The sequence below is a fragment of the Triturus cristatus genome, chromosome 4_1, assembly GCF_964204655.1.
Source record: "Triturus cristatus chromosome 4_1, aTriCri1.1, whole genome shotgun sequence".
Taxonomy (NCBI): Eukaryota; Metazoa; Chordata; class Amphibia; order Caudata; family Salamandridae; genus Triturus; species Triturus cristatus.
In genome coordinates this window covers 932,473,200-932,498,339 of record NC_140585.1, presented here as the reverse complement: position 1 = coordinate 932,498,339, position 25,140 = coordinate 932,473,200, and the positions used below count along the sequence as shown (strand labels likewise).

Genomic DNA, 25,140 nt, shown 5'->3' with positions numbered 1-25,140 from the left:
TCAGCCAGGCCGGGGAGATCGGGGAGCCTGCCTGGGCACGAGGGACTCCTGTCCCGGGCACACGAACCCTCAGGACGTGCGCTCGTTTTCCACACATTTTTTCCATAATTCCGCGTAGAGGCCTTACGCCAATTCCGCCCAGTCCTACTAATCAGTGACATCGCAAAATGGACTCTCGGGAGAAGGGATTCTGTAACTCCCTGCAAATGCATATGAATGCATAGTTGAAGACATTTGAGGGACTGAAGACCTTGATACCTCTAATTCTTTAAAGCCCATTAGGTGTTTTTTTTTATTTTTTCTTAAATGGTCATTTGGAACTAATTGGAGTGAGAGAGCTTGCAGTGTCTACTTCAACCCTGGTCACCCGGATCAATTCGCAAGGGGTAAGCTGTCGTAAGGGTCAACTTTCCCTTTACAAATTAGTAATCACCCCAACTCTAGGGCTGGTAACTGATCATTGGTTTGTGATGAAAGTTGTAGTCACAAAGCACTGATACATAGCATTTCAAATTAGAAAGATGAGGTTAACGCCTCCAATTACTGCACCTCTTATTTGCAATTTGAAATCGGTTGCAAAAGTTGCTTAGCTAGTTGGAAAGGCGTTTTGGTTATAAAGCCTGTGATTTGCAACGGAGAGGCATTGTGGCTACAAAATAGTTTTGTACATCAGTCCTCAGTTTCTTACATAGTAACAGATGATAACTATTTAAGGAGTTAGTTGACAAAATATGTGCAAAACAAACTTACCATGATATGATTCTAGTTGGGGATCAAAATCCCAGAATCTCAAGAGCAATATCTAGGGTGATGGCTGCTAAAGTTCAGATATTTTATTGGCAGATTCCCCACACAGTGATCCAATGCAAAACTACTAATCGCGTGGGAAGAATGCTGGCTAATTTCCGGTAAAAGTCACGTAGTTGCATTCTAAACAGTTTTTTGTAAAGTGTCATTCCAGGTATTCCTACACATGTGGGGTTGACCTCTTCATATACAATTAAGTAATTGCATGAGGAGAGGCGAGACCCACATGATCATGAGTTATGAATTTTGTAAAACCTGCCCTCACGTAACCGTTCACATTAAGGTTTACTAACCGATATGCCTGCTAGTTTTTGAAACCATTGGGGTTTTTGTGCTTGCCAAATCACAGTTAAAGCGGATAACCACCAAAAATTGATAATTAAAGCTCTGGAAAGTGTGAAAATGGCAATAGACATTACTTCAAAGTATGCAGATTTATATCATCCAGAAAAAAAAAAAGGTCTTTAGTACCAAACTGAAGTAGATGAGTCTTTTTATCCAAGATAATCGTAAGAGCTTGAACCTGTTGCCAATGATGATAAATGCCAACACTAGTGAAGGTGAGGTTCATTGGCTCAAGATTCGTAGGACGGAAATACAAAGAATGAAGTTAAAATTAAAATAGTAAGGCATTAGAGGGCATATTAATAATTTTCACAATTCGCCAGCACAAAGCCCAGTGGAGTACCTTTATCAATATCCATATAAATGTCCAGAAGTGGGCTTTTGCACAGCGGCCACAGTTCAATTAATGTATTCTTAGGCAAACAGTACTGGAATCTTGCAAGAGATGAGTCCTAGTGCAACTGCATAAGAAAGGTTTAGGCACTAGCCAAGAAACTATAAGTTGATTGCCTTTCTTGATAACTGCAACAAGCTCTTTTGTGGAAACATTCTGCTACCTTTACACGCCTGGCCTGATGAAAAGAGGGTTATAATCCCAATTAAGCTGCATAGACAAAGTTTTATTATCAGGCCTAAGTTTCCACAAATGCGTTTAAGCAGGAAACAAACAATTGAGCATGTGTCGTGTACCGGTTAGTCTGTTAGGTTAGGATAATAAAAGAAATTCATTCTGGGTCTGAGCAGGAGCTTGCAATTATAATGTGCACTGAGGATGGTTTAAGGCAGGGTTTGTAATGGAACCACTGTTCTTCTCCAAATGTTTTGGCCAGGGCTAAGTATCTAGGACTGGCAAATATTAATGTGCATGGAAGACCTGGCCTGCTGGATTCAGCGTCAGCTGGGCTGCAGAGGAGTCTTAATACAATTGAACATTGAGAGCAGAATTTTCTTAGTATAAATATAAACAAGAATAAATGTTCAAAGGTGTAAAAATTGTTTGGTGTTTCATTAAGGTAACCTATGGAAAGAGCACAGGAGGGATTTTATCTTGGCATTCTATTGTCACGGAATCTGAAGCGCGGTTCTGATAGTGAAAATTAGATCTCGTGCCCCTTCAGTGGGCAACAGGCTAACATTTGTTTTTGTAAGTACAAGCAATAATAAGTCAATAAACCTGTTCAAATAATCACAAGTTAAAAATCTTGTGCATCTTACTCTAAGGTTTGGGCTATTTTGAAATGATTGAAATGGGCAAATACAATGCAGCGGAAGGCTTGCTCTGGAAAAAAGTGTCTTTTTGCCTTTTATAGGGTTTCTCTGGAAGCATTGAGGTTAGAGTTGGAGCTCGGGGAGTGATGTCAAAGGCGTTAGCAGTTTATATGCTTACATGGCTTGCGCTGAGCCAGACCCACCCAGATACAGCTGCAGGGGCAACTTATAAACAGTTGAATGACGAGTCCATAATGAAATATCTCCTAGAACAATTGCCTCTTCTCCCTGACTGCCATTTGCCTAGCACCCCCAAATGTTAATCAATAGAATCTTAAATCTCTTTAAGGTGAGCATTTGCGATTTTCAGCTGTTCTAGATTTTCTCATGATTTGTTTAATTGTCCAAGAATACAAAGTTTGAAGGACCCTGTATCGGGCAGTTACTGAGTTTTGATTTCAAAGTTGTGCGACTGTTTTAATTGTGCCAATAGTATGTATGTTGTTTATAAATTGTGCATTGGTGAATTAACTTTAAAAATAATATTGATGCAATGACACAAATATCCAGAGAAGATAACTTATTTATAACTTCATAGTGCTGCATAAGATTGATTTGAAACATGTTGTTTTGTTGTGACCATTATTAGCAACCACAGGGGCAGCCCAAAACACCTGAACCTGGGGCAGTCAGTGTATAATCCTGACAATGGTTCAAGAAGCAATTTGCTTGAAAGTACACAATATATATATATATATACACAAATCAAATTGGCAGACAAAGCAATTAAGATATAAAAGAAATAAAGAAAAAGGAGAAATATACCCATATGCAAAAGATCATTTATACAAAATTATGACAACAGTTAAGACAATTACGCTCAATACAGTGTGCTGGTATACAAACAATAAATATTACAAACCAGACAGGTGGCCAACGAAACAATACACGTTACAAAAGAGGGAACAACATAAACAGAATTGATGTGTCCTTCGTTAGTTTTATGGCCACATAAGCGTCTACGGTGTTTCGACCACTGTATAACTACACGGTCATCATCAGGACAAAAGGTTCCATTGAGCGTCGAGAAGTTCTGTCTAGAAAACTAGACAACCTTATATCTTTGCATTGGTGCAAACGAACTTCCAAGATATATTTAGAATGGACGAGCATAAATTTAAAAACCGTCCATCAGAGTAAGCTTTCAGATGGCTGAATCTATCCTTATAATTTGGTAGATAATACCAAAAGCCAAGTGACCATATCACTGATGTACTTCCATTCCACAATAGGCAAATAAGTCCATATTGTGGCGAAAAAATCGGTAAGTGACCAGCATTAAAAGAGGATTCTTTGAGGTTTTGCCCCAAACATTTGTATTGGCTAAAATTAGATGTGCCTAGTAAGTGCTGAAAATGTACACCTGTAAACTGTGAATAACTGATTTATGATTTAAACTTAAAAAAAACTTTTTAAGTGTTTAATAGATTAAGTTATAATTAATATTAAAGTAGTAATTGAATGATTTGTTAGTTTTCTTCTACATCTTTACCAAAACATATGAATAGGTATGTTTAGGATCCGATGTTGAGATACCAGGGAAGAGCCCCTAACGACGGAGGACCGATGTGAGGATTATCAGTGCCGTGAGTCCTTGGAGTAAGTGTGACAATAGGACCACGGTCCCTCAATGGTCCCGGGTTTGGAGAATTTCCAATAAACCCTTAAACTTGTTCGCTCTCGAAAATCTTTCCAGAGTACAGGACTTAAGCAGTATTGGCTGTTTGTCGATAGAGGGTAAAGAATCCCCAAATAGGGGGTAGACCAGAGAATAAAGGGACCAACACCCTGATGAATGCCAGTACGACTCACATGAGCGATTGATGGTGGCAGAAACATGTTGGTCAACGCAGCAGGGATCTAGGGGTCTTTACCTCCCCTAACTAGCCCGATAAATTATTTGTAATCCTGCCAGGGGGTGTGTGGAAATATGGATTTTTCTGGTCAGTTATGTCCCCTATCTTGGACCCCAACAGTTCTATGTGCATGTCACAAGTACCTGTGTGTTCCCTCCAGTTCCAGTTATAAAGACGCAAACACATGTGCGTCCACCGTCAACATGTCCTCTGTCAGATCCGCCATGAATAGGCCGGATATTCCATTCCTAAGTATGAAAAGCCACCGGCTTTATATGGTTCACTTATGCCATTTTACAGTCCAGGCAAGTAGGCCCTGATTCTGTCATCAAACTCTTCTTGCCTTCTGCCTCTGAAAGCTCCAGTCTGAGCCTGCATCTGTGACCATGAACTTTGTCTCATTCTCTGCGCGGCTCACGAAGCCTGACATCAGCCTATTCTCTGCCAAGAACTGTATTTCACCTTCGAATTATCTGCTTCCCCCTCAGCCGATGCATTCCTGCCTAGTAGCTTAAGTAAACATTCTTCCAGTTACCGAGCAAAAGGCCGGCTTCTCTGTCCTCATGCAAGTAATTCATAGCCTTGTTACCATGGAATATTCCTACCCCCTCGCATTTAGTGTAGACACTTAGACGCTTGTACATGCACGCACAGTCAGTATAGAATAGATTCTGTCCGAGAGTCCTTCTTTTATGGATAACATAGTTCTTTAAACATAGGATGTTAGATATGATTTGGGATTAGGTTGACTTGACCCCCCAGACTTCTTGTCTCCACACGTAGAGCTAAATGTCAAGTCCCCTTCACCCCCTAGTTACACGTCAATTACACGTCAGACTGCTGCGCGCGCATCCATGCCAAGTATTATCTTATAGATCCACCTATACATGACATCACAACCAATTATGTTCCTTTTTTCGCCTTATTACACCCATTTCTGGTTACGCAGAACAACTCGTCATTTTCCTTATCAATTGTTACGCCTACTGCATTTACTTCATTGTCATGTATGTACTATAAAAGTCATTTCTTGTCAATAAAGTGGGTGCTTCACTTCCTGAACCTTCGTGGTGACGGAACATTGGGAGCAACCGATTATAATCGAATTAATGGAATAAAGCCCATTCCGAACCTCTAATACCACGGATTCTGCCTCTCATTTTATTGAGCTATTTTACTATGTTCCTGTATCAAATTCAGTCCCGGTAAAGGAGAAATATTTACCACATGATGGCGCCCGAACAGGGACACTTTCTCATCTCACGCGCCGGCGGTGCGTTGCAGGCCCGGTCTCCTGCCACAGCTGGACGGACAATAACGCGTACCAGCAGGATTTCCTGTATCTCCCTCCGGTCAAGCGGGGGCGACTGAGACTGCGATCAACACCCAGACGAGGCGGTGAGAAGTGCGAAGTATCCCGACCAGAGCCTAGCTGAGAGAGCAAGATCCGAGGTATACAGAGACCCACCAGTCCGAAGTCAAGCCCAGTGTCCGACGAGTCGAGTCGAGTCGAGTCCAGTCCGGTTCAAGTTCAAGTTACTGAGGCCTTCCGTTTCCGAAGCTACCCGGTGAGTACCATTGCTGGGGAGGCATTTCTGACGTGCACATAGGTTGTGCCGGTCAAGACGGGTTTGGGTACACAAATCCGGTCTGCACTGTTTTAGCAGTGTATCTGTACTGTTTAGCAGTATATCAAGTATTCCGAAGTATTCCGAAGTGTCTAGTTATTGTCTAGTTATTGTCGAGAATTAAGCTTGGTGATTAGTTATGCAGACGATCATCATTGTTGTTTCAGTTAAAGGTTTAATGTTTAATGTTTAAAGTGTTTAAGTATGTTCTGTATATCGTGGTATGAATGACTGTTCATTATCGTGTTTATTGTATTAAGTCTGTTCAAATTCAAGTATCAGGTCAAAATCAAGTATAAGGTCAGTTCTCAATATGCCGCTCTTTTCGAAATTAAGACAGATCACTACCAGAAAAGGGGTTCTCGAAGAAGCCGTCCCTATTCCTCCTAGGGACACTCCAGGGCACTTTATGTATCACAAACATGGCTTAGACGCTATATTATTTCTTGATTTATGGGTAGACTATACCAAGGGATTACCAGAAAGTCAGAGGTGGCCCACAGCGGGGACCTGGGATGCAGAGTGCATCATGAAAGTCGAGGAAGAGTTATGGAAAAGGAAAGTCAGACAGTCACAGAAAGACGCCGTTGAATTATGGCGTAAAGAATCACATAGACGAACAGAAAAAGCACGTAGACAGGAAGAGAAGAGTAAAGAGAATTCCAATAAAGTTCGAGAGAATCTATTAATTGAGGAAGGTATCCGAGTGAAATCAGAACAAGTAGACAGACAAAGAAATGCCCTTATGAATGGTATGTATCCCCTTCTGGCCGAAGGATTACCTAAGGCTACTCCAGAAACACCAAAAGACTTGCCAACCCCATTGTTCCCAATAAAGGTACATCCTAAGGGGCATCCTAGAACCGCAGAAGATGTTTTTCTTTCCTCATATTTAGATGACGCAGCTCCCGAGTATGCTAATTCCGCCCCACATAGACCGCATACCAGGGAGGTTCAACGCCAAGATCCAGTGCCCGTATCCCTACAGCAACAAATCGAGTCACAAGTTCCGGCAAGCACATCTGTTTCTGTATCCGCTCCTACAGCTACTTCTATGGCTGTGTCCACACCTGTAGTTGCTGTGTCACGTTCGACGAATCCTTTTACACCCGACGCCCCAGATGGGGCCGCGGGAGGAGCTACCAATATCTTTTCTACGCCACCCAGAATAAATAAACTTACTTTTCAAGAGTCAGCGCATTCACGTACACCCAAACTCCTTAGTGCCCGTGCGCTTAAGGAACTTCTTATAGATTGTAGATATGACCCGGTGCCTGGAAAGGAGGACGAAATGACCCTAGCATCATTGCGTATCAGACGAGCCGCAGTGTATTTAGCGAAGTTACCAGGAATGACTGCGCATCTAGATAATATATATCATTTTGTCCAAACAGGGCGAGATCCAGAATGTATTTACAGAGCTATGGAATACCAGAAAGTAGAGATACAGGGGGAACTGTTACGTTTCCTCATAAACTGTGTGATCAGAAATCAAGACCGACCGGGGGTAGACCCGGAAGCAATGAAAATTCTTACAAGATGGAGCCAGAATATATCAGAAGGGAGACATGATAAACAAAATTGTATAATAGCCATGTGCCGAAAGATCCGTAAAGAAATAGAACGCCTACACGAAGAGCGATTAGAGGTAGACGAGTTCGAACAAAACGAGGAAGAAGGGTCAGGACTGCCCACAGGACAGTCGGACACCATAGCCTATGTAGGTAGAGGAAGATCTTGTAATAGGAATCAGACTAGATATCATACTGACTCAATACATCCGATATGTCCAGATAATAACAGGAATTTTCAAATACCTATAATTAATATAAGGTCTAACGAGCATTCGTTCCAAACCGCCGACAAACTACTCCGAGAACGAAGGGGTTATCATTTCCTCGATTCTATGGATGAACAAGATTTAGCCAGGGCAGCTGTCCATTGGGTGGACAGTCCCGGAAAATATAGTGATGATACAGTAGTACGCACATTTTTGAATCTTACCCCAGATGAACAAAGGTTAGCTGGGATTTATATGATTCAACAACTCATTATACTATATCGGAGTCAGCATTCGGACCCTGGTCCCTTGCCTGACATACTGACTGAATTACTTATGAATAAATGGAGAGGTCCAGGTACTGAATTAATTAAAGAAATTCTAGAATCAAGAAAGCAGTATATTCTTTTTGTATGTTCAGAACATGTTCCATTGTCCGTCAAGGAAAGAACTACGTATCACATAGATAGACAGAATCCCTTACGAGAAGTGCACCCAATAAAGGGTGAGGACAATCAGTTTAAACGCGTATTTGTATATACGCCCATATCGAAAATAGAATTGTTACAAATGAAGAAAGTGGTACCCAGTCATGACAAAGACCCAGCGGGTTTTCACCGAGAAATTAAAGACATGTTACTCATGGGAGAGTATACCTACCCCGACATTATGACAATATTAAAGGTATTGATGCCTGCTGGCATTTATGAAAAACTCAAGGAAAAAGAGTGGGAGGTAGGAGACCAAAAGATAGAATGGTCAGTGTTAGAAACTGAAGAAAAGGCCCGAACTGCAGGAGCAGGGCTTGGGGACAAAACTAAGGCATTACCAGGATTACTAGTACAGGTACTGCCGCGTTTATTAACTACGAAAAAGGAAGATTGGGGTACAATTTCAGCCTGTAAGCAGAAGCAAGATGAAGACACTAGTGATTACTATGCCCGATTTGAAAAATGTTTTGGTATAAATAGTGGCATAAAAGCAAGTAGCGAATCATACCCACATCTGTTTGTAACAAAATTAGTAGAAAATGCTCTGCCCCCAGTAAAGAATAGAGTATTAAAATTCGAGAGTACCTGGCAAGGTAACACTCCATCACAAATGTTACAAATGTTACAGTACCATCACAATAGAATTAGAGAGGAACAAGAACATGAACACAGACGCATGAAAGACACGAAAATGAAAATGTTAGTTTCCCAGACAGTTCCAGCTGAAGGGCATAAAAGGGGTATGACACATTCCGATTCAGCAGGACCTGTAAAAGGGACATGCAATTATTGTAAAAAGCCAGGCCATTACGTGCACGATTGTCCAGTTTTAAAACATAATATCGCCATAGGTAAAACACAAGAAAGATCACGGCCACTCAGACAAGATCAGAATGAACAAGGAGCTATGCAGCATGCCCAGGCCATGCCAGCCGCACAACAGCCAATACAGTTTGTGCCAGCTGCACCCCCATTGCCTGTTGCTGCCACACAAACAACAACACGACAAATGTATCAGACCGCACAGTATGAATATCCCGAGTATCAGCGTTACGCATGAACAAGCCTAGAGAGGGAAGTTGACTTACCCCTTATTGAAATCCCAGTAGACCAAGAAGGACCTTATGTACATAGTGAATTATTAGGCCAAGATAGAAAATTTCTACTCGATACAGGGGCAAGTCGAACGACCATAAAACGTAGTGAAGTTCCAGGGGCACCCCTCTCAGGCTCACAGAATATTTCCCTTGGTTTTTCAGGAAAACCTATTGTTAATGAAGTGTCACAACGTCTGCCACTTACGATAGGACCTTTGACCCGAACTACAGATTTATTGCTTACTAAATCATGTCCAGAAAATCTATTAGGAATAAAAACGTTAAAAGCTCTAGGAGCTATAATATGTTGTTCTCCGGAAGGAGTAAGATTGTTTTTACGTGATTTTAAAGGTCACTATGTGTCTAGAGACATGGATCCCCGATTACAGATTTTACCTACACGTCTATGGGCACAAGGCCCTACTGATGTTGGATGCATGAATATTACACCATATCGAGTCACATTAAAGGCAGGAGTGGTGCTACCACGAATGCGACAATACAAGTTACCACCAGATGCTGTAGTGGCTTTACTACAAATCATTGACGAGCTCATTGCCCAAGGAGTAGTTGTGGAAACAGACTCCAATATATGTAATTCACCGATAATACCGATTCTTAAACGAACAGATCCGAAGGCCCCGCCAGTATATCGATTGGTTATTGATCTGCGCGAGTTAAACAAATGCATTGTGCCACAATTCCCTGTGGTCCCAGATATCTCGTCATTACTGACAGCTATTGATTCCGAAGCGACATTCTTCACTGTAATAGATCTCAAGAATGCCTTTTTCAGCGTCCCAATAGATCCGGAAAGCCAATATTTGTTCGGATTTAGTTTAAATGGACGTAGCTTTAAATTCTCACGCGCACCTCAAGGATTTACAGAAAGCCCCAGCATCTATAGCCAAGCACTGAAACGAGAACTTGACAGTATCTACATGCCAGTTAACACTGCCTTGCTTCAATATGTCGATGATCTGCTGATCACCGCAAGAAGCGAACCTGAATGTGAAAAAGCATCACTGACCGTTTTACAATTTCTAGCCGAAAAAGGGCACAAGGTGTCCCCTTCTAAGCTGCAATTCTGTGTCCAGCGAGTTATTTATCTTGGACACTCGCTGTCCAAGGAGGGAAGGCAGCTTACACCAGACCGCATTCAGTTAATAGCTAACATGCCAATACCCAAGACACAAAAGGAGGTGCGGGCTTTCATAGGCCTCACTTCATACTGTAGACAGTGGATCCCGCAATATGCATTTCTAGCAAAACCACTCATTCAGTTGACAACCCAGGAGGCAGCCACATCGACTGTTCTCCCTTGGACTCAAGAACATACACAAGCTTTTGAAAGCCTAAAGAAAACTTTATGTCAAGCACCTGTTTTAGCAACACCATGTTACAGAAAACAGTTTACACTCTTTGTTACAGAACGCAAAGGTACTGCTTTGTCAGTACTCACACAGGATCAAGCAGGAGCACACAAACCATGTGCTTATTTTTCTAGTACATTAGATCCCGTAGCTCAGGCTTTGCCTGCATGTCTGAAATCAGTGGCAGCGACAGCTTTAGCAATCAGACAAAGCGATGCCATAGTGTTAGGACATCCATTGACAGTTCAAGTACCACACGCAGTAGAGGTTCTTATAAATAGAACACAAACACAACACTTGACCATAGCACGACTTACAGGGTATGAACTTACATTGTTTCAGCCACATATAGAAATAAGACGCTGTAACACATTGAATCCTGCCACACTTTTGCCAGTAACCGGAACAGACCCACTAGCCCATGACTGTATTGAAGTTATTACTGTAACGACTAAACCCAGACAAGACTTGACCGATGTTCCATTGTCAGATCCAGACTTGACATTTTATGTAGATGGTTCATGTATGAGAACAAGTACAGGAGAATTAGTGGCCGCTTATGCAGTCACAACAGATACTGAAGTTATTGAAACTAATCGTATAAATACTTTGTCAGCTCAAGCCGCAGAGCTCATCGCTCTGACACAAGCCTGTATTCAAGCCACGAATAAAAAAGTCAACATATACACTGATTCACGTTATGCATTCGGAGTTGTACATGACTTCGGCGTGCTGTGGCGAGAGAGAGGTTATTTAACTTCCCACGGTGCCCACATTCAGCACGGACCCCTCATTCATGCCTTATTAGATGCAATACATCTACCTACTGCAATATCAATTATGAAATGTAAAGCTCATACGAAAGTTACTGATATCATTTCCCAAGGCAATGATCTAGCCGACAGAACGGCTAAACAGACTGCTCAAACTCAAACTCCCGACATGACAAAGACAATAGTCCCGATGCCGACACATTGTATGACAGTTAAAGATCCTACTCTTGACGTAATTGACATACAGACACATGCTACACCAGACGAAATAAAGAAATGGACTGAATTAGGAGGGATCCAAACGGACCAAGGATGGATGATGAAGGAAAAGTCTGTATGGTTCCTTCCTGATTCAATGGTCCAAGTTATAATTAACACTATACATAGTCCGGCACATCTAGGAGAAAAAGCTATGCTAGACAGCATTCAACACATTTGGTTTAATAAACATTTACGAGCAGCAGCCAAACAAAAGGTCCGTACCTGTATGATCTGTTGCCAGTTCAACCCAGGAAAAAGTGTTCCCGTAGAACAGGGTGGATTTCATCCTCCTGATCACCCTTTTGAAGTCCTACAGATGGATTATATCCAGATGGAACGATGTCGAGGATTCAAATATGTTCTCGTAGTTGTCTGCGCTCTGTCCCGTTGGACAGAGGCGTACCCGGTTTCAGATTACACTGCCCCGACTACTGCCAAACAGTTGGTTCGAGAATTCTTCCCACGATACGGTTTACCACGTGTTGTTCACTCAGATAACGGCCAGCCGTTCTCATCCGAATTAATGAAACACGTTTCACTTCTGTTAGGTTATCAGTGGAAATTCCACTGTGTCCGACACCCCGAAGCAGCAGGTCTCGTAGAAAGACATAACCAGATACTGAAAATCAGAATGTCCAAAATATGCAGAGAAAAAGGTATCGACTGGGTAGTAGCGTTACCCGTTGCACTCTTTTACATGAGAATGGTAGCACATTCACGAACAGGGCTATCCCCGTATGAGGTGATCTTCGGTAGACCACCAAATATGTGGGGGACGCCTATACCACGCAAAATAACTGATATTGACTGTAATATGCTGACAGATTACTTGGCTTCCTTGATGTCTGCACTACAATCTTGTCGTTCACAGGTAGCTGCAGCCTTTCCTGACAACACTGAGGTGAAACCCCATGACGTAGTTCCGGGGGATCTCGTCTTTGTGAGGAATTTCGACCGAAAGACTCAGCTGGAGCCCAGGTGGAAGACACCCAAGTTGGTTCTGCTGACCACAAGAACAGCCGTGAAGATCGAGGGCCGCAAGGGCTGGATTCATTCAAGCCATATCAAAAAATTTCATGGACAATCCTCGGATATAGACATTGTGCCCTGCACTCCCTCACAGACTGATTCAAAACTTCCTTTGGTGGAAAAAACTGAAAGCGAACTTTACAAAGTTAAGTTAAGGCCTAGGACGTCAGACGGTTTGATTGTTTAAGTCCTCTCCTAGGTGAAGCGGTTGAATCTGTCTCTGACATATATCCTCTAGACCTGAATCATGAACAGTCGCGAAAAATGATGAAACGACAGGCGTATTGTAAATCACTGCGTAGCCATTGTATAGGGACATTATTAATTTTGTTTTCCTTAAGTCTTTTAATAATTATTACCAGTATGTTGTTGCACATATATTACCCTATTGCCAGAAATGTTCACAATGTTATTGCAGAACATTCTTTTAGTGACTTACCCCCGCATGAATTGTCCTATAGACTTGCGCTGCGCAATAACACTTTCATTAGTATGTTACATCATTCCCATCAGACTAGTAATGCTACTAATTGTTGGGTGTGTGGCCGACTCCCTCCCTATCAGAATTATGAAGGAGTCCTGCCATTCTTTCCACACCCATTTACACACAATGGCTCCTGTGGAGCATGGTTCAGTTTAATCAATTCCATAGACTCAGACACAGCAGTTTACCAAGATCATTGGATATGGGGAAACCTGAACCTAGTTTTACTCAAAGTCTGCTACCCTGACAAGGAGGGTCGCCCCAAAAGAACAGGAACTGATCTAGAAAATGAAGTGTATGGATTAGGTAATTTTACACCTAATCTCATGATTCTAAATGTCGTATCCGAAGTTGAGCTAGTCTTACCCACCATGTCAGTATTCCCAGCAAAAGGTGAATTGTGTGTAAGAAAGGTTGGTTCCATACATATGGGCCATAGTCAATGCACTACTACAGTAGAATTCAGTGATCAAGGCAAATCTTCATTCAGAGCTTATCGCCACTCCTACTTTATATGTGGTCAGACTGCATATATGCGTCTACCTCTAGATTGGGATGGTACCTGCTACATAGCATTCCTTTTGCCACCTGTTTTCCTAGCTCCTCCTGATTATTATAGAAATATTCATTTAGTACACAATAGAGAGCGGAGAGATCTCCCAATTGTCGATTATACTGAGACGGCATGGGACAAGTATGTAGATTTCAATAAAGGCATCTTTCCCTATATAGGTACAGTTACCAATAGTAAGCTGATACGTAGATTAACTAGAACACTTGAAGCAGTAGTGAATGAAACTATTTCCGCCTTAGGCAATTTAACATAAGAGCAGTCTGCTATGCGGATTGTTGTGCTTCAAAATCGTCTTGTCCTTGACGTCATCCTGGCTGATAGAGGCGGAGCTTGTAGGGTCATCGGATCAAGCTGCTGCGTATTCATACCAGAAAATTCGCCATCTGTATATAAAGCTATAACTCGCCTTCACAAGATTGTAAGCCAGATGCACCAGAACCCAGGCACTTGGACTTGGTCCAGTTGGTTTTGGAATGTGATATCAGCCTGGGGATGGAGAGTTCTATCCTTCCTAGGTATTGGCCTTCTCCTACTATTCAGTTGCTGTCTATGTCTACAATGTGGACCAGCGATCTGTGGTCTGTGTGCCACATCGTGTATTCCACCACCAAGATTTCATTCGTCACGGAAGAAGAAAGAAGAACAAATGATGCTATATGAACAGATCAATGGATTAATGAAGATTGATATCTCTTAACGGGCAAGTAGGGGACAAGGAGGGAATGTGGAAATATGGATTTTTCTGGTCAGTTATGTCCCCTATCTTGGACCCCAACAGTTCTATGTGCATGTCACAAGTACCTGTGTGTTCCCTCCAGTTCCAGTTATAAAGACGCAAACACATGTGCGTCCACCGTCAACATGTCCTCTGTCAGATCCGCCATGAATAGGCCGGATATTCCATTCCTAAGTATGAAAAGCCACCGGCTTTATATGGTTCACTTATGCCATTTTACAGTCCAGGCAAGTAGGCCCTGATTCTGTCATCAAACTCTTCTTGCCTTCTGCCTCTGAAAGCTCCAGTCTGAGCCTGCATCTGTGACCATGAACTTTGTCTCATTCTCTGCGCGGCTCACGAAGCCTGACATCAGCCTATTCTCTGCCAAGAACTGTATTTCACCTTCGAATTATCTGCTTCCCCCTCAGCCGATGCATTCCTGCCTAGTAGCTTAAGTAAACATTCTTCCAGTTACCGAGCAAAAGGCCGGCTTCTCTGTCCTCATGCAAGTAATTCATAGCCTTGTTACCATGGAATATTCCTACCCCCTCGCATTTAGTGTAGACACTTAGACACTTGTACATGCACGCACAGTCAGTATAGAATAGATTCTGTCCGAGAGTCCTTCTTTTATGGATAACATAGTTCTTTAAACATAGGATGTTAGATATGATTTGGGATTAGGTTGACTTGACCCCCCAGACTTCTTGTCTCCACACGTAGAGCTAAATGTCAAGTCCCCTTCACCCCCTAGTTACACGTCAATTACACGTCAGACTGCTGCGCGCGCATCCATGCCAAGTATTATCTTATAGATCCACCTATACATGACATCACAACCAATTATGTTCCTTTTTTCGCCTTATTACACCCATTTCTGGTTACGCAGAACAACTCGTCATTTTCCTTATCAATTGTTACGCCTACTGCATTTACTTCATTGTCATGTATGTACTATAAAAGTCATTTCTTGTCAATAAAGTGGGTGCTTCACTTCCTGAACCTTCGTGGTGACGGAACATTGGGAGCAACCGATTATAATCGAATTAATGGAATAAAGCCCATTCCGAACCTCTAATACCACGGATTCTGCCTCTCATTTTATTGAGCTATTTTACTATGTTCCTGTATCAAATTCAGTCCCGGTAAAGGAGAAATATTTACCACAGGTGACAGGAATAAAATTGAAGACAGTCCCTTCTTAGGCAGTTTTAAGTGTTTATGTCTGCACTTTTGTGGTCCCTTCTTTAGGGAAAAATTCTTCTCGTTTTTGTTTTCACTATTTGTGCACTTTGTTGACACTGTCCGTCTTCCTGCAACCTCACCACTATATACTTCATTCTAAAAAACATTGCGCTCCGCCCTCTGTGTTGGTCTGCACGGGGGCGTTCGACGCGGCCCAATGATGAAGCATGACACTGCAAAGTGTGTGAGGGCAGTATTAAAAGAATAATGTCTTTTCCTTCTGACCATACCTCTGGGTTTTAGATACAACGGTTTCCTTGTCACTATCATATTACCCTGTAACTAATAACTGTTTGTAGTGCTTCTCTGTGTAGTGAGTTGTACCGTATGTTAGGGGAGTCAGAGAAGGCTCTTGTTCTCCCTAGTCTCTCTCCTTTGTGATATTTTAAGAGCCCCTAATAACCTGTGCGAAAAGACAACTTGAGATAAGTGAATTAGATGGTGGCGTTTGTTTGAGCCTCACAAAGTTGTGCATCTACACCCGATATCCTAGGCGCACACTTGTAGTCCAGTGTCCAGGGCAAACTTACTAGAAGCAAAGTTTCCTAAAACTAATGGTGACTAGCCAGTGGGAATGAATGTCTTCATGTTCGGCCCAAAATATTTCCCTTTGTTCTAGTTTGTGCTTGTGTTATGAAGATGAAAGAATTAGAGAACGTCAAAAGTCATGGTCTCTCTAACTAAACATTTGGATGGTATGACATAATACATTCAATAATTTTCTTTAAAAATATATTTAAGTGCTGTTTTCAAGTGTATTGGTCCTGAGGAGTGATCCTTGGCTTGATTCCTTTTCAGCCCAAACATAACCGCAACTACAGCTCTGGTGCTACACTTCTTTCAAAGTGCCTTAAAACGTCAAGCTGAGAAAAATATAATTAAGAGATCTGATGAAATTTCTCTGGTGGAGATTTTCTTTATTTAAAAAACGAATTCACGTTGAATCTTCTATAACTAATAAGGTCTTGTTTTCCAAATACACCAGACAATGCAATTTGGGGTGCATGCACAATTTGGCCAGCAGCTAGTGGAAACGGTTCACAGCCAATTCCATGCAGTCTCTTGGTCTCAGATTGTAGATAAGTAGGGCTTCTTTGATTTGTAAACCATAGAGTTGTTATTAATAATTTGACTTGTGCGCCTATGCTGTATAAATGGACTTATATACAGCATTCCCTCAATCGAATGATGGCTGTAATCACGGAATGTCTGTGCGATGTGCACAAGCAGTGGGTAATTCTGCTGTCCATCCTTTAGTAAACATTACCTTGCTTTACAACATGTTTAAGTAGCAATTCAAAAATAACACATGGTTGATTGATTTCCCAGTTGTACAGCTTGTTTAATGGTTGCGACTTGGTACCCAGGGGAAGAAGGCTAGAATGTAGAGTCGTACATGGAAAGGCTTACATTTTACAGCATTGTACATTGGTCATGTCTGGTATCCAGGTACCAATTAGAGTGGCAGGCTTGCAGAATGCCCTTTAACCAGAGTGGGGTGAGAGAAGGTCTTATTTTTCAAGCAGGGACTTCAGTTCCTTTCATGTGTTAGAAAATATTTGGATATTAATTTTCTTTCAATATTTTCCCCTTTTGCAAAAAGGGGAAAAGTGAACGTCTTCCACAAAATAATGGTACCCTTATCTTCCTAAAACGGACTGTTCTTCTTAAAAGTGCTCTTGCTTATTTTCTAAGAAATGTACCCTCTCTTTTCTCTGAGCTGAGGATGTTACCTGACATAAGGAACAGCAATGCAGCATTGTGCATTTTGAACTGGGATGGGGCGGTGGGTCCCGGATGGATATGAAGACCCCTAATTGAGCATGGAAATACCTCCGAGTAATTGCCAAACATTTCTAACTCATCTTGTTGGCTGTTGTTCCTCAGGAAGAACGCGATCTGGCAGATGTTAAACTGGCAAAGCTGAAACTGCAGGCCAAGGCAAAGGTGGCATCGCTGAACAAGCAGATTGAAGATCTGAAGAAATCTTCATCAGTGCCTCTTGCAGTTGAAAGTTCCAAACACACCATACCTGTGTCTACTGCTGTGGAATCCCAGGAGGTAATAGGGAATGGGATTTGGTTCTTAATGACATTACTCAGAAATAAGTTGCACAAAACAAATGTTCCTTTTAAATAATTTCACTGAGTGATGGTATCTTTCTAGCTTGTAATGATATGAAATCACCTTATGGAAAGCCACACTGATTCTGGAATGGTTTTCAAAAAATCCAATCCAAACAGGCTACTTGCAATCTTCCAAATATGTCCTTGTTTGATGAGGCTTTGAAATGATGTGGAAAATAAAGCTAATCTTGCCTTGGAAGGCGACTTGGAAAAAAAAGTTATTAATTCTCACACGATTTTAATTTATACTTCAAGGAAATGATCAATATGTTATTGACAATAAACAGTGCCTATACTTAACATAGCTAGGTGAAATAAATTCTTTAGCAAGGCAAGGAGTTTGTGTTGATGACTCTGTTTTTATCCAGGATAGTGAGAACGTATACTAACAAGCAGTCTTGTAGGTCCATTGTTGGAGTGATAGAAATTCCTGAAGAAGTGGGGAAATGCCAACATCTTTCTGGAATTGCTGCATTTATCTTTTTGCTGGTCATATAGGATACAAATGTTTGACGTAATTAATGGTGTTTCATTGTTTGAACATTCCTTAATGGAGTTTGCAATGTTGCATTTCTTGCCTAGTTAACGCTTTAGTTTATAGGTTACAAGCAATTTTGAACTTGTAAATGGCTGATAGTTTTTATCTTGGTTAGTAACAAGCACTGGCAAAGCCTTTGTGACCTGTTGACTTCCCACTGATTTTTTTCTGATGCTATGGAGCATTGGGGAAAAAGGCAAAAAAGGTGCTATGATGCTTCCGCTACTGGCGGCCTCATTGTTCTCTAAGTGTGTGCCGACAAGAAAGTAGGGTAAAATCTTTCTGTAGATGCTACTTTATTAAGTACTTGGAGTGGTACAGCTAAAGTGTCTGCCTACTCATTAACCAGATATCTATGCCTTCCCTAGGATCTCCCCCAGTAGATCATTCATTAAGGTTCTCATTGTTGTGGTTAGCACAGCCTTTCGTTCCTACAGAATGTAGGATAGTGCTCCTTTTTGACATGGTCACCCCCACTTTTTGCCTGGTAACTGATATGATTTCGACTGAAAGTGCACTGGGTTCCTGCAAACCAGGTCCTCAGTGCCAGAGTTCTTTCCCAAAACTGTTAAATTGTTTCCCCCCAATTGACAAAAATGTTAGCTTCCTCTGGAAGTCTCTAGTAAATCGTACCCCTGGTACCTAGGGCGTGAGGTACTAAGAAGGGCCCCTTTGGGCAGAAACATGAATTGTGCCACCCTAAGGGACCCCTCACCAAGCACATGCAGGGCTTCGATCACAAGCTGCATGTCTTGGGGCAGACAAAAGTGAAAACACAACATGTCGCATATCCATGTGTGCCATGTCCCCTAACACTGCATGTAATATTTGTAAGTCACCCCTACAGCAGGCCTGACAGCCCTAAGGCAGGGTGCTAAATGTTACATGTAAGGGCTTACCTGCATAAGCAGATATGCCCTAAGTGCTGGTCAGCCCTATTACTTCCAGTGACCAGGGAAGCCATTTGTTGTAATTTAACATAAAGTTATAAGTTTACAGGATATGTTTATATGTCATATGTATTACCTATGCAATGGTTCGCTCCACTCCCCCTGCCATTTCCCTGTTGTTAGTCCCTCCCAGGGAGCTCAAGTTAGAATGTTGATGTACCATCCTGTGAGATGGAGAGTGGATGATCAGTAATAAAGAGATCTGGACTCACCTTCCACAGAGTCTGTATTTATCCATCTTTATAACACCATTTTAAAACATGTGCTGGACACTGGTGAAAATGAGTTCCTGGGGTACTTGATGGCTTCACTGACGATAGGGATGTTTGGTACCAAACATCTCATATTGACAAACCCTCCCTGATTCCTGCCAGCCTCTGGTGTGCTTGCTGACTGGTTTCTACCAGCCTGCCATCCAAGATACTGTTCTGACCTCCTTAAGTGAGAGCCTCTGCTCTTAGAAGATCCAGAACAACAGCCTGTCCGGGAAGATGGTGTAATACCCCCCACAGGCTGATCTGCTGATTAATCTCCTTGGGCCGGCAAGCTTCAAAGAGCTGCTGTCTTTGGAATGCGAGTCTGTCTCCCCTCACAGAAGAGGAAGCCGCCCCCTTTGTCTAGGACTCTTCTTGGCACCTGGACAGACAAGAAAATTAGCTAGTCAGGTAGGCGTGACACTTCCAGGCTAGAACCACCCCTAAGTCGGCTACTGTGAGGTGGACATGATTTTTCAGAAGTAGCTATCTTTGTGATGGCATACTTAGGGATTCTGGGACAGGGTTATGCCCGCTTGCCACAGGAAGTGGTCATATAGTGGGCTTAGTGACCCCAAGGGTCAGTAGCCCATTGGCTACTACCCTACTCTCCCCTAACACTCCTAAATTCAGTCTTTAGGGGAGTCCCTGGCACCAGAAAAGCAGATACTGACAACTTAAGAAGAGAGAGGACACAGAAGAGCTGTAAAGGCAGAGAGAGGAGAAGAAGCAGCTAACCTGGTACCAACCCTGCCGGTCTGTTTGCATTCCTTATTGAAAACTGCGCCAGAGTTGTCTCTTCCTGCAGCTGTTGACTCCAGAAACCTGGGAGGACTGCCTTGCTCCGGAAGACTCCAGACCTTTCGTGGAAAGCGGACCTCTTGTGCAGAACTCCAAAAGAGAAGGCTCTGAGTCCTCTGGAACTGCCAAGACACGACACCCAAAGTTAGCACTGCACCCGTCGCCTCCGACCCAAGATGAAGTAGGCCACTGGTGTCAACAACATCCCCTAGCCCTCCAGAGCTCAGGTCTATCGTGGTTTCACCCCTCCTGGACTCCCTGATGTCGCTTGAAGCCTCTACATGCAGGCCCCCTCAACCGGGACTGCTCCGCTGCTCCGTAAAGGAAAAACCCGATGCCTAAGGACACTCCTGCACCCGTCGCCCCTGGGCATTGGAGAAGAGGACTAAAAGTGTCCCTCCCCCGTCCCCAAGCATCGCAAAGCCTGAGACCACTTGCTGGTTCAGCCCGACTGGCCTCCTGGCCAGAGCCTGCAGCCTCTTTCCATATTGACCGATCTCCTTTTAAGAATACATTAGGCTCCCAATGCTGTTTTTGCACACTGCACCTGGCTGCCCCCGTGCTGCAGGTGTACTGCTGATGCTGTCTTGGTATTTGCCCAGTGCTCATCCTAACTCCTGGAGATTGGTCTTGTAAGTTGCTGTACTATATCTGTTTGAAGAGCTTGTTCTTCCTTCCTTCCGTTGCAGAACTCAGAAATTGCACTGTTTCCACTTTTTAAAGTGAAAAGAATTTATATTTAAAAACGTACTTACCTGAACGATTTTTCTCCTGTAAACCCCAGTTACCACCCAGCCAAATACAAGGATCACTACGAACATGGCTAAATTGACCCTGTTGAAATAGATGAAGGAAGGGGTGTAACAGTTACTCTAGTCAGTCCTTTAACGAATTAGGGTTAATTAACAATTCTACCTTGCTACCAGGCTTAATCCTCAATATTACTGAAAAAAACAGAATGCACAGTTTCATACCCTGGAGGTTAAATTGGATATTTTGAATTGCTCTTTGTCTTTTTTTGAACTGGCAATAACATGTTTGGTGAAACTAATCTACTAGTTCAAGTGGTAAAGACATATTGTTACCAATTTCCCTGCAATACTCTTCACTCCTTGTGGGAAGCTGGCTCTTTGTGTGATAAATCATTCTTTTGAGCCGCCCTAACCAGTTATGCGCACTCTACCCTTCTCCATGCATGGCCACCCCACTAGTCCCGACCAATCGCAACGCTGCTTGCAGCATTGTGATTTGCTTTAGGGAGGGAGCCTGGTTTACTGCTTCATGTTCCTGTCGGAGGCAGGTGAGCAGGAGTGCAGGAACAAAGAAGACGCGGGACCTGGGGAAAAGGTAAGTTTAATTTTATTTCTTTTATTTTTTTATTTCCCCGCAATAGGGGAAGTAAGAATGCTTCTTTCCAAATGGCTGGAAAGGTGCCAGCTTTAAGCGAGAAATTCCAGATGTGGTTCAGTAGCGGATTTAACAATAGGGCTAATGCTCTGAAAAGCTGTGGGGAGCAGGGATCTCCAGGGGAGCCTGACTTGCATCTCAGAAGTTCAGCCAATGAGTCCTCGACTGTTAGAGGAAGAAATTCATAGAAGGAGCTAGAGGTGTTAGAGGTAACAGATTGCTGCATAGCCAAAGCCTCTGCCCCACCTTAAAATGAGGAACACAATTTTTGAATCTTTTCCTCAAAGAAATCCGATAGGCTTCTACACAGAGAGGGGGACGGGTGGATGATGCCGTCCAGCCCTGCCGGGTTGGTAAAAGATCTAACAATCTTAAAAATTTCCTTTGCAGAGTTCTCCAAACTCTCTATGCGGCTAACCAACTATTCCCTCCTCGCCAACCGCATCATCTTGCTGAATTTCTTCAACGCCTCCTTATAGGCACTTTTTTGTAACAGGATTGTAGGTCTTTCTCCAGCAGCGCTCTTACCTCTTGCAGCTGCTCTTTTTCATTTGAAGTTCAACCGGGAACCAGGGGGCGGAAGGTGATGTTCTGGAGGAGGAGACTGACTTGAGTGGTGCCACTGTATTTAAAGCGGATGTAATCCAAGAGTTAAAACATGAGGAGTCTGTCGGGATTGCCCAACAGCCGTGGCTCAGTTGCTTGTAAAGTAGACCCCAATGTGTTTACTGTAAGCTTTTTCCAGTTCCTCTTTAATTCAGTTCATTTTCCACCAGACGGTTGCTCAGTCTCCAACAACAAAGGGACAAGGAAATGGTCAGTCCATACCATGCGAAGGGGGTCCTCCACTTTCAGATTTTGAATATTCGAAAAAATTAGATCTAATGTATGGCCAGCTCTATGAGTAGATGAAGTAACAAACTGAGTAAGGTTAAGGCCATTAAGTGTCGAAATTAACTGGGAAGCATGGGGGCAGCTAGCATCATCTACATGTAGATTAAATTCTCTAAGTGCAGTAAAATTTGCATAGTGTAGCGACAACTGGGCAATGACATTACATAATTCTGGCATAAGGCTATGAGGGCAATCTGGCGGCCTGTATAGCAATAGCCCCACAAAGGAGTACGCTGGCAAGATCTTGATGCAGAAGATTAAACCCTCAATATTGCCTAATTTATTCAACTTGGATGTGGAGATCTCCCAAGTGTCTTTCAAAATAATAGCCAGCCCACCACCATCCTATCCCCACCCCGGTTAGCGCGCATGATTCGGAATCCGGGAGGGATAGCATGGGCCAGGAATGGTTTGGATTTCTCCTTCATCCAAGTTTTAGTTAGGAACATCAAGTCCCAAGCTTTGTCCATCAAAGCTAACCAGATGTTGTCGACGTGTTTAGGCAGAGACCTGCAATTGAACAGGCAGGTTCTTACCCTAGTGTCTTTCACATTAGCGGAGTCAGTGGTCATTCAACTTCCTCCAACCAACCCTACGAGAGCATTAAATATGAAACTACAATCTTAGCAGCAATACTCAGAGCATCCATCCTCCAAGTTGGTGCATGGATTGCCTGAACATAAATTATTCTTTAAAACCACAAGAGACTCTCTAGGCCATGTTACGGTCTTACTGTTTACAATTCGTCCAGCATGGCAGGCGCTGGCTGCTATCCAGACGGGCTTGCCTTTGGCTTGCCAGTGGCGCGCCCGCTGCACATGTCTGTGTCACGGCTTGCATTAAATAGACGCCGGGGAGCTAGTCAACAAGAGCTAGACTGCTCACCCGACAAAATAGCATCTGAAATGTGTCCCTACAAAGATGGCGCTGTGCTCAGGACCAGGGGTAGATGAAGAACCAAGCTTGCGCACACTTTTACAGGTGTAAGTGTGCACAATGAGTGATCAGGCAAAAAAGTTTTAAATAGTGCTATGAAATCCAATTCAGCTGTTTTAGAAGCAGTTTTTAAAAACTGTATGAGAAACACAGCTACCCCGAGCAGCGCACTCTGCAACATGCAGAGGTGCACGCCCAACAATATCCTCCAACGAAGATACGACAGGGCCAGTGGAAGGTAGTATCTGAGGGCAAAGTAATTGCTAAAGCCTACATTCCCTGTCCATTAGTTGCTGCAGACGGAGCCTCTAGGGGCATTAATACTAGCATTATCCTCAGACGCTACACCTGGCTTTGTATCTCCGGGTTCAAGCCCTAAGTTCAGCAACATCCTAATCTCCTATTCTACATGGAGCAATTTTTCAGGGCATCAGGGCAAAATCCATGGAGCCTCTCCAAGCCACTTTTACAGGGACTTCTTTCGTAAACAACAGCCATGGGGAGGAGCTAACTCAACCATGCCCAAGCAACCGCACTCCGGCCAGTGGCAGCAGCATTTTCCCTAGCAGCACGTTGGGAGGAGGTACAACAGATGCTCCTACAAGGGTAAGAGCTGGGGTAGGGGCGAAGGTGGTTCCGGCAAAGGAGCTGCCACCTTCAAACTGTGACTTGCTCCAGCTGGGCTCCCTCCCCATTCTCCCGCCATCCTTTCCTCATTCACATACCACCTGTCTTGGGGAGAATACGTGATATCCTCTCTCGTCGGGAGGAAATCACATCTGACCAGCGGGTTTCAGTCTTCTTTCACACGGTTATTGCCTTGAACTAAACACAGCCCCTCCCAACATCCTTTCCCATACACACACTCTCAGCAAAGAACACATCTCCCTCCTTCAGGAAGTACACACCCTCCTTCAAAGGATCACCTTAAAGAGAGCCTCTACTTTCTCATCTCCAAAAAGGACCCTCCTTGACATGAGGCCTCACAACCACTACATCCTATCAGTACATTTTCGCATGACAACTCTGTAGGATGTCATACCCCTCCTTAATAGGATCTATCACATGACTGCCTTCACCTTGTGGTAAGTGGACAAATCTACCAATTCAAAGTATTTCCTTTCGGGGTCACCATGGCTTCAAGAGTGTTTGCATAGTGCCGTGCCTAGCAGTAGTGGCTGCACATTTGCGAAGGGACAGCATACATGTATTTCTGTACCTTGATTATTGGCTGACTAAGAGCAGCAGCTGACTGCACTGGCTAGCTCACACATAAACGGTGGTGTTGATGTGTCACAGCGTAGGGTTCACCATAAACGCCACTATATCCCACCTACATCCAATGTAGATTCAATCCTTCATTAGTTCAATGTTGGATGCAGTCTCAGGGAAAGCTTACCCCAACAAGCAGAGAGTGGTGCCCTTTCAACAGCTGTTACCTCTTGTTCAGCTCACAGTAAGAACAGTAATGTGCCTTCTAGGGATGGTGGCCTCAAGTTTCACC

General features: G+C 43.1%; 1 protein-coding gene across 2 annotated transcripts in view; it reads left to right on the top strand.

The window, feature by feature from the left end:
• Positions 1-25,140, top strand: part of GOLGB1 (golgin B1) — a 315,045-nt gene that overhangs the window by 71,428 nt on the left and 218,477 nt on the right. For both annotated transcript variants that reach the window (XM_085653794.1, XM_085653791.1), the window contains one exon: positions 17,618-17,791. In XM_085653794.1, the coding sequence (XP_085509920.1) occupies positions 17,618-17,791 (174 nt within the window). The remainder of the gene's footprint in view (positions 1-17,617; positions 17,792-25,140) is intronic.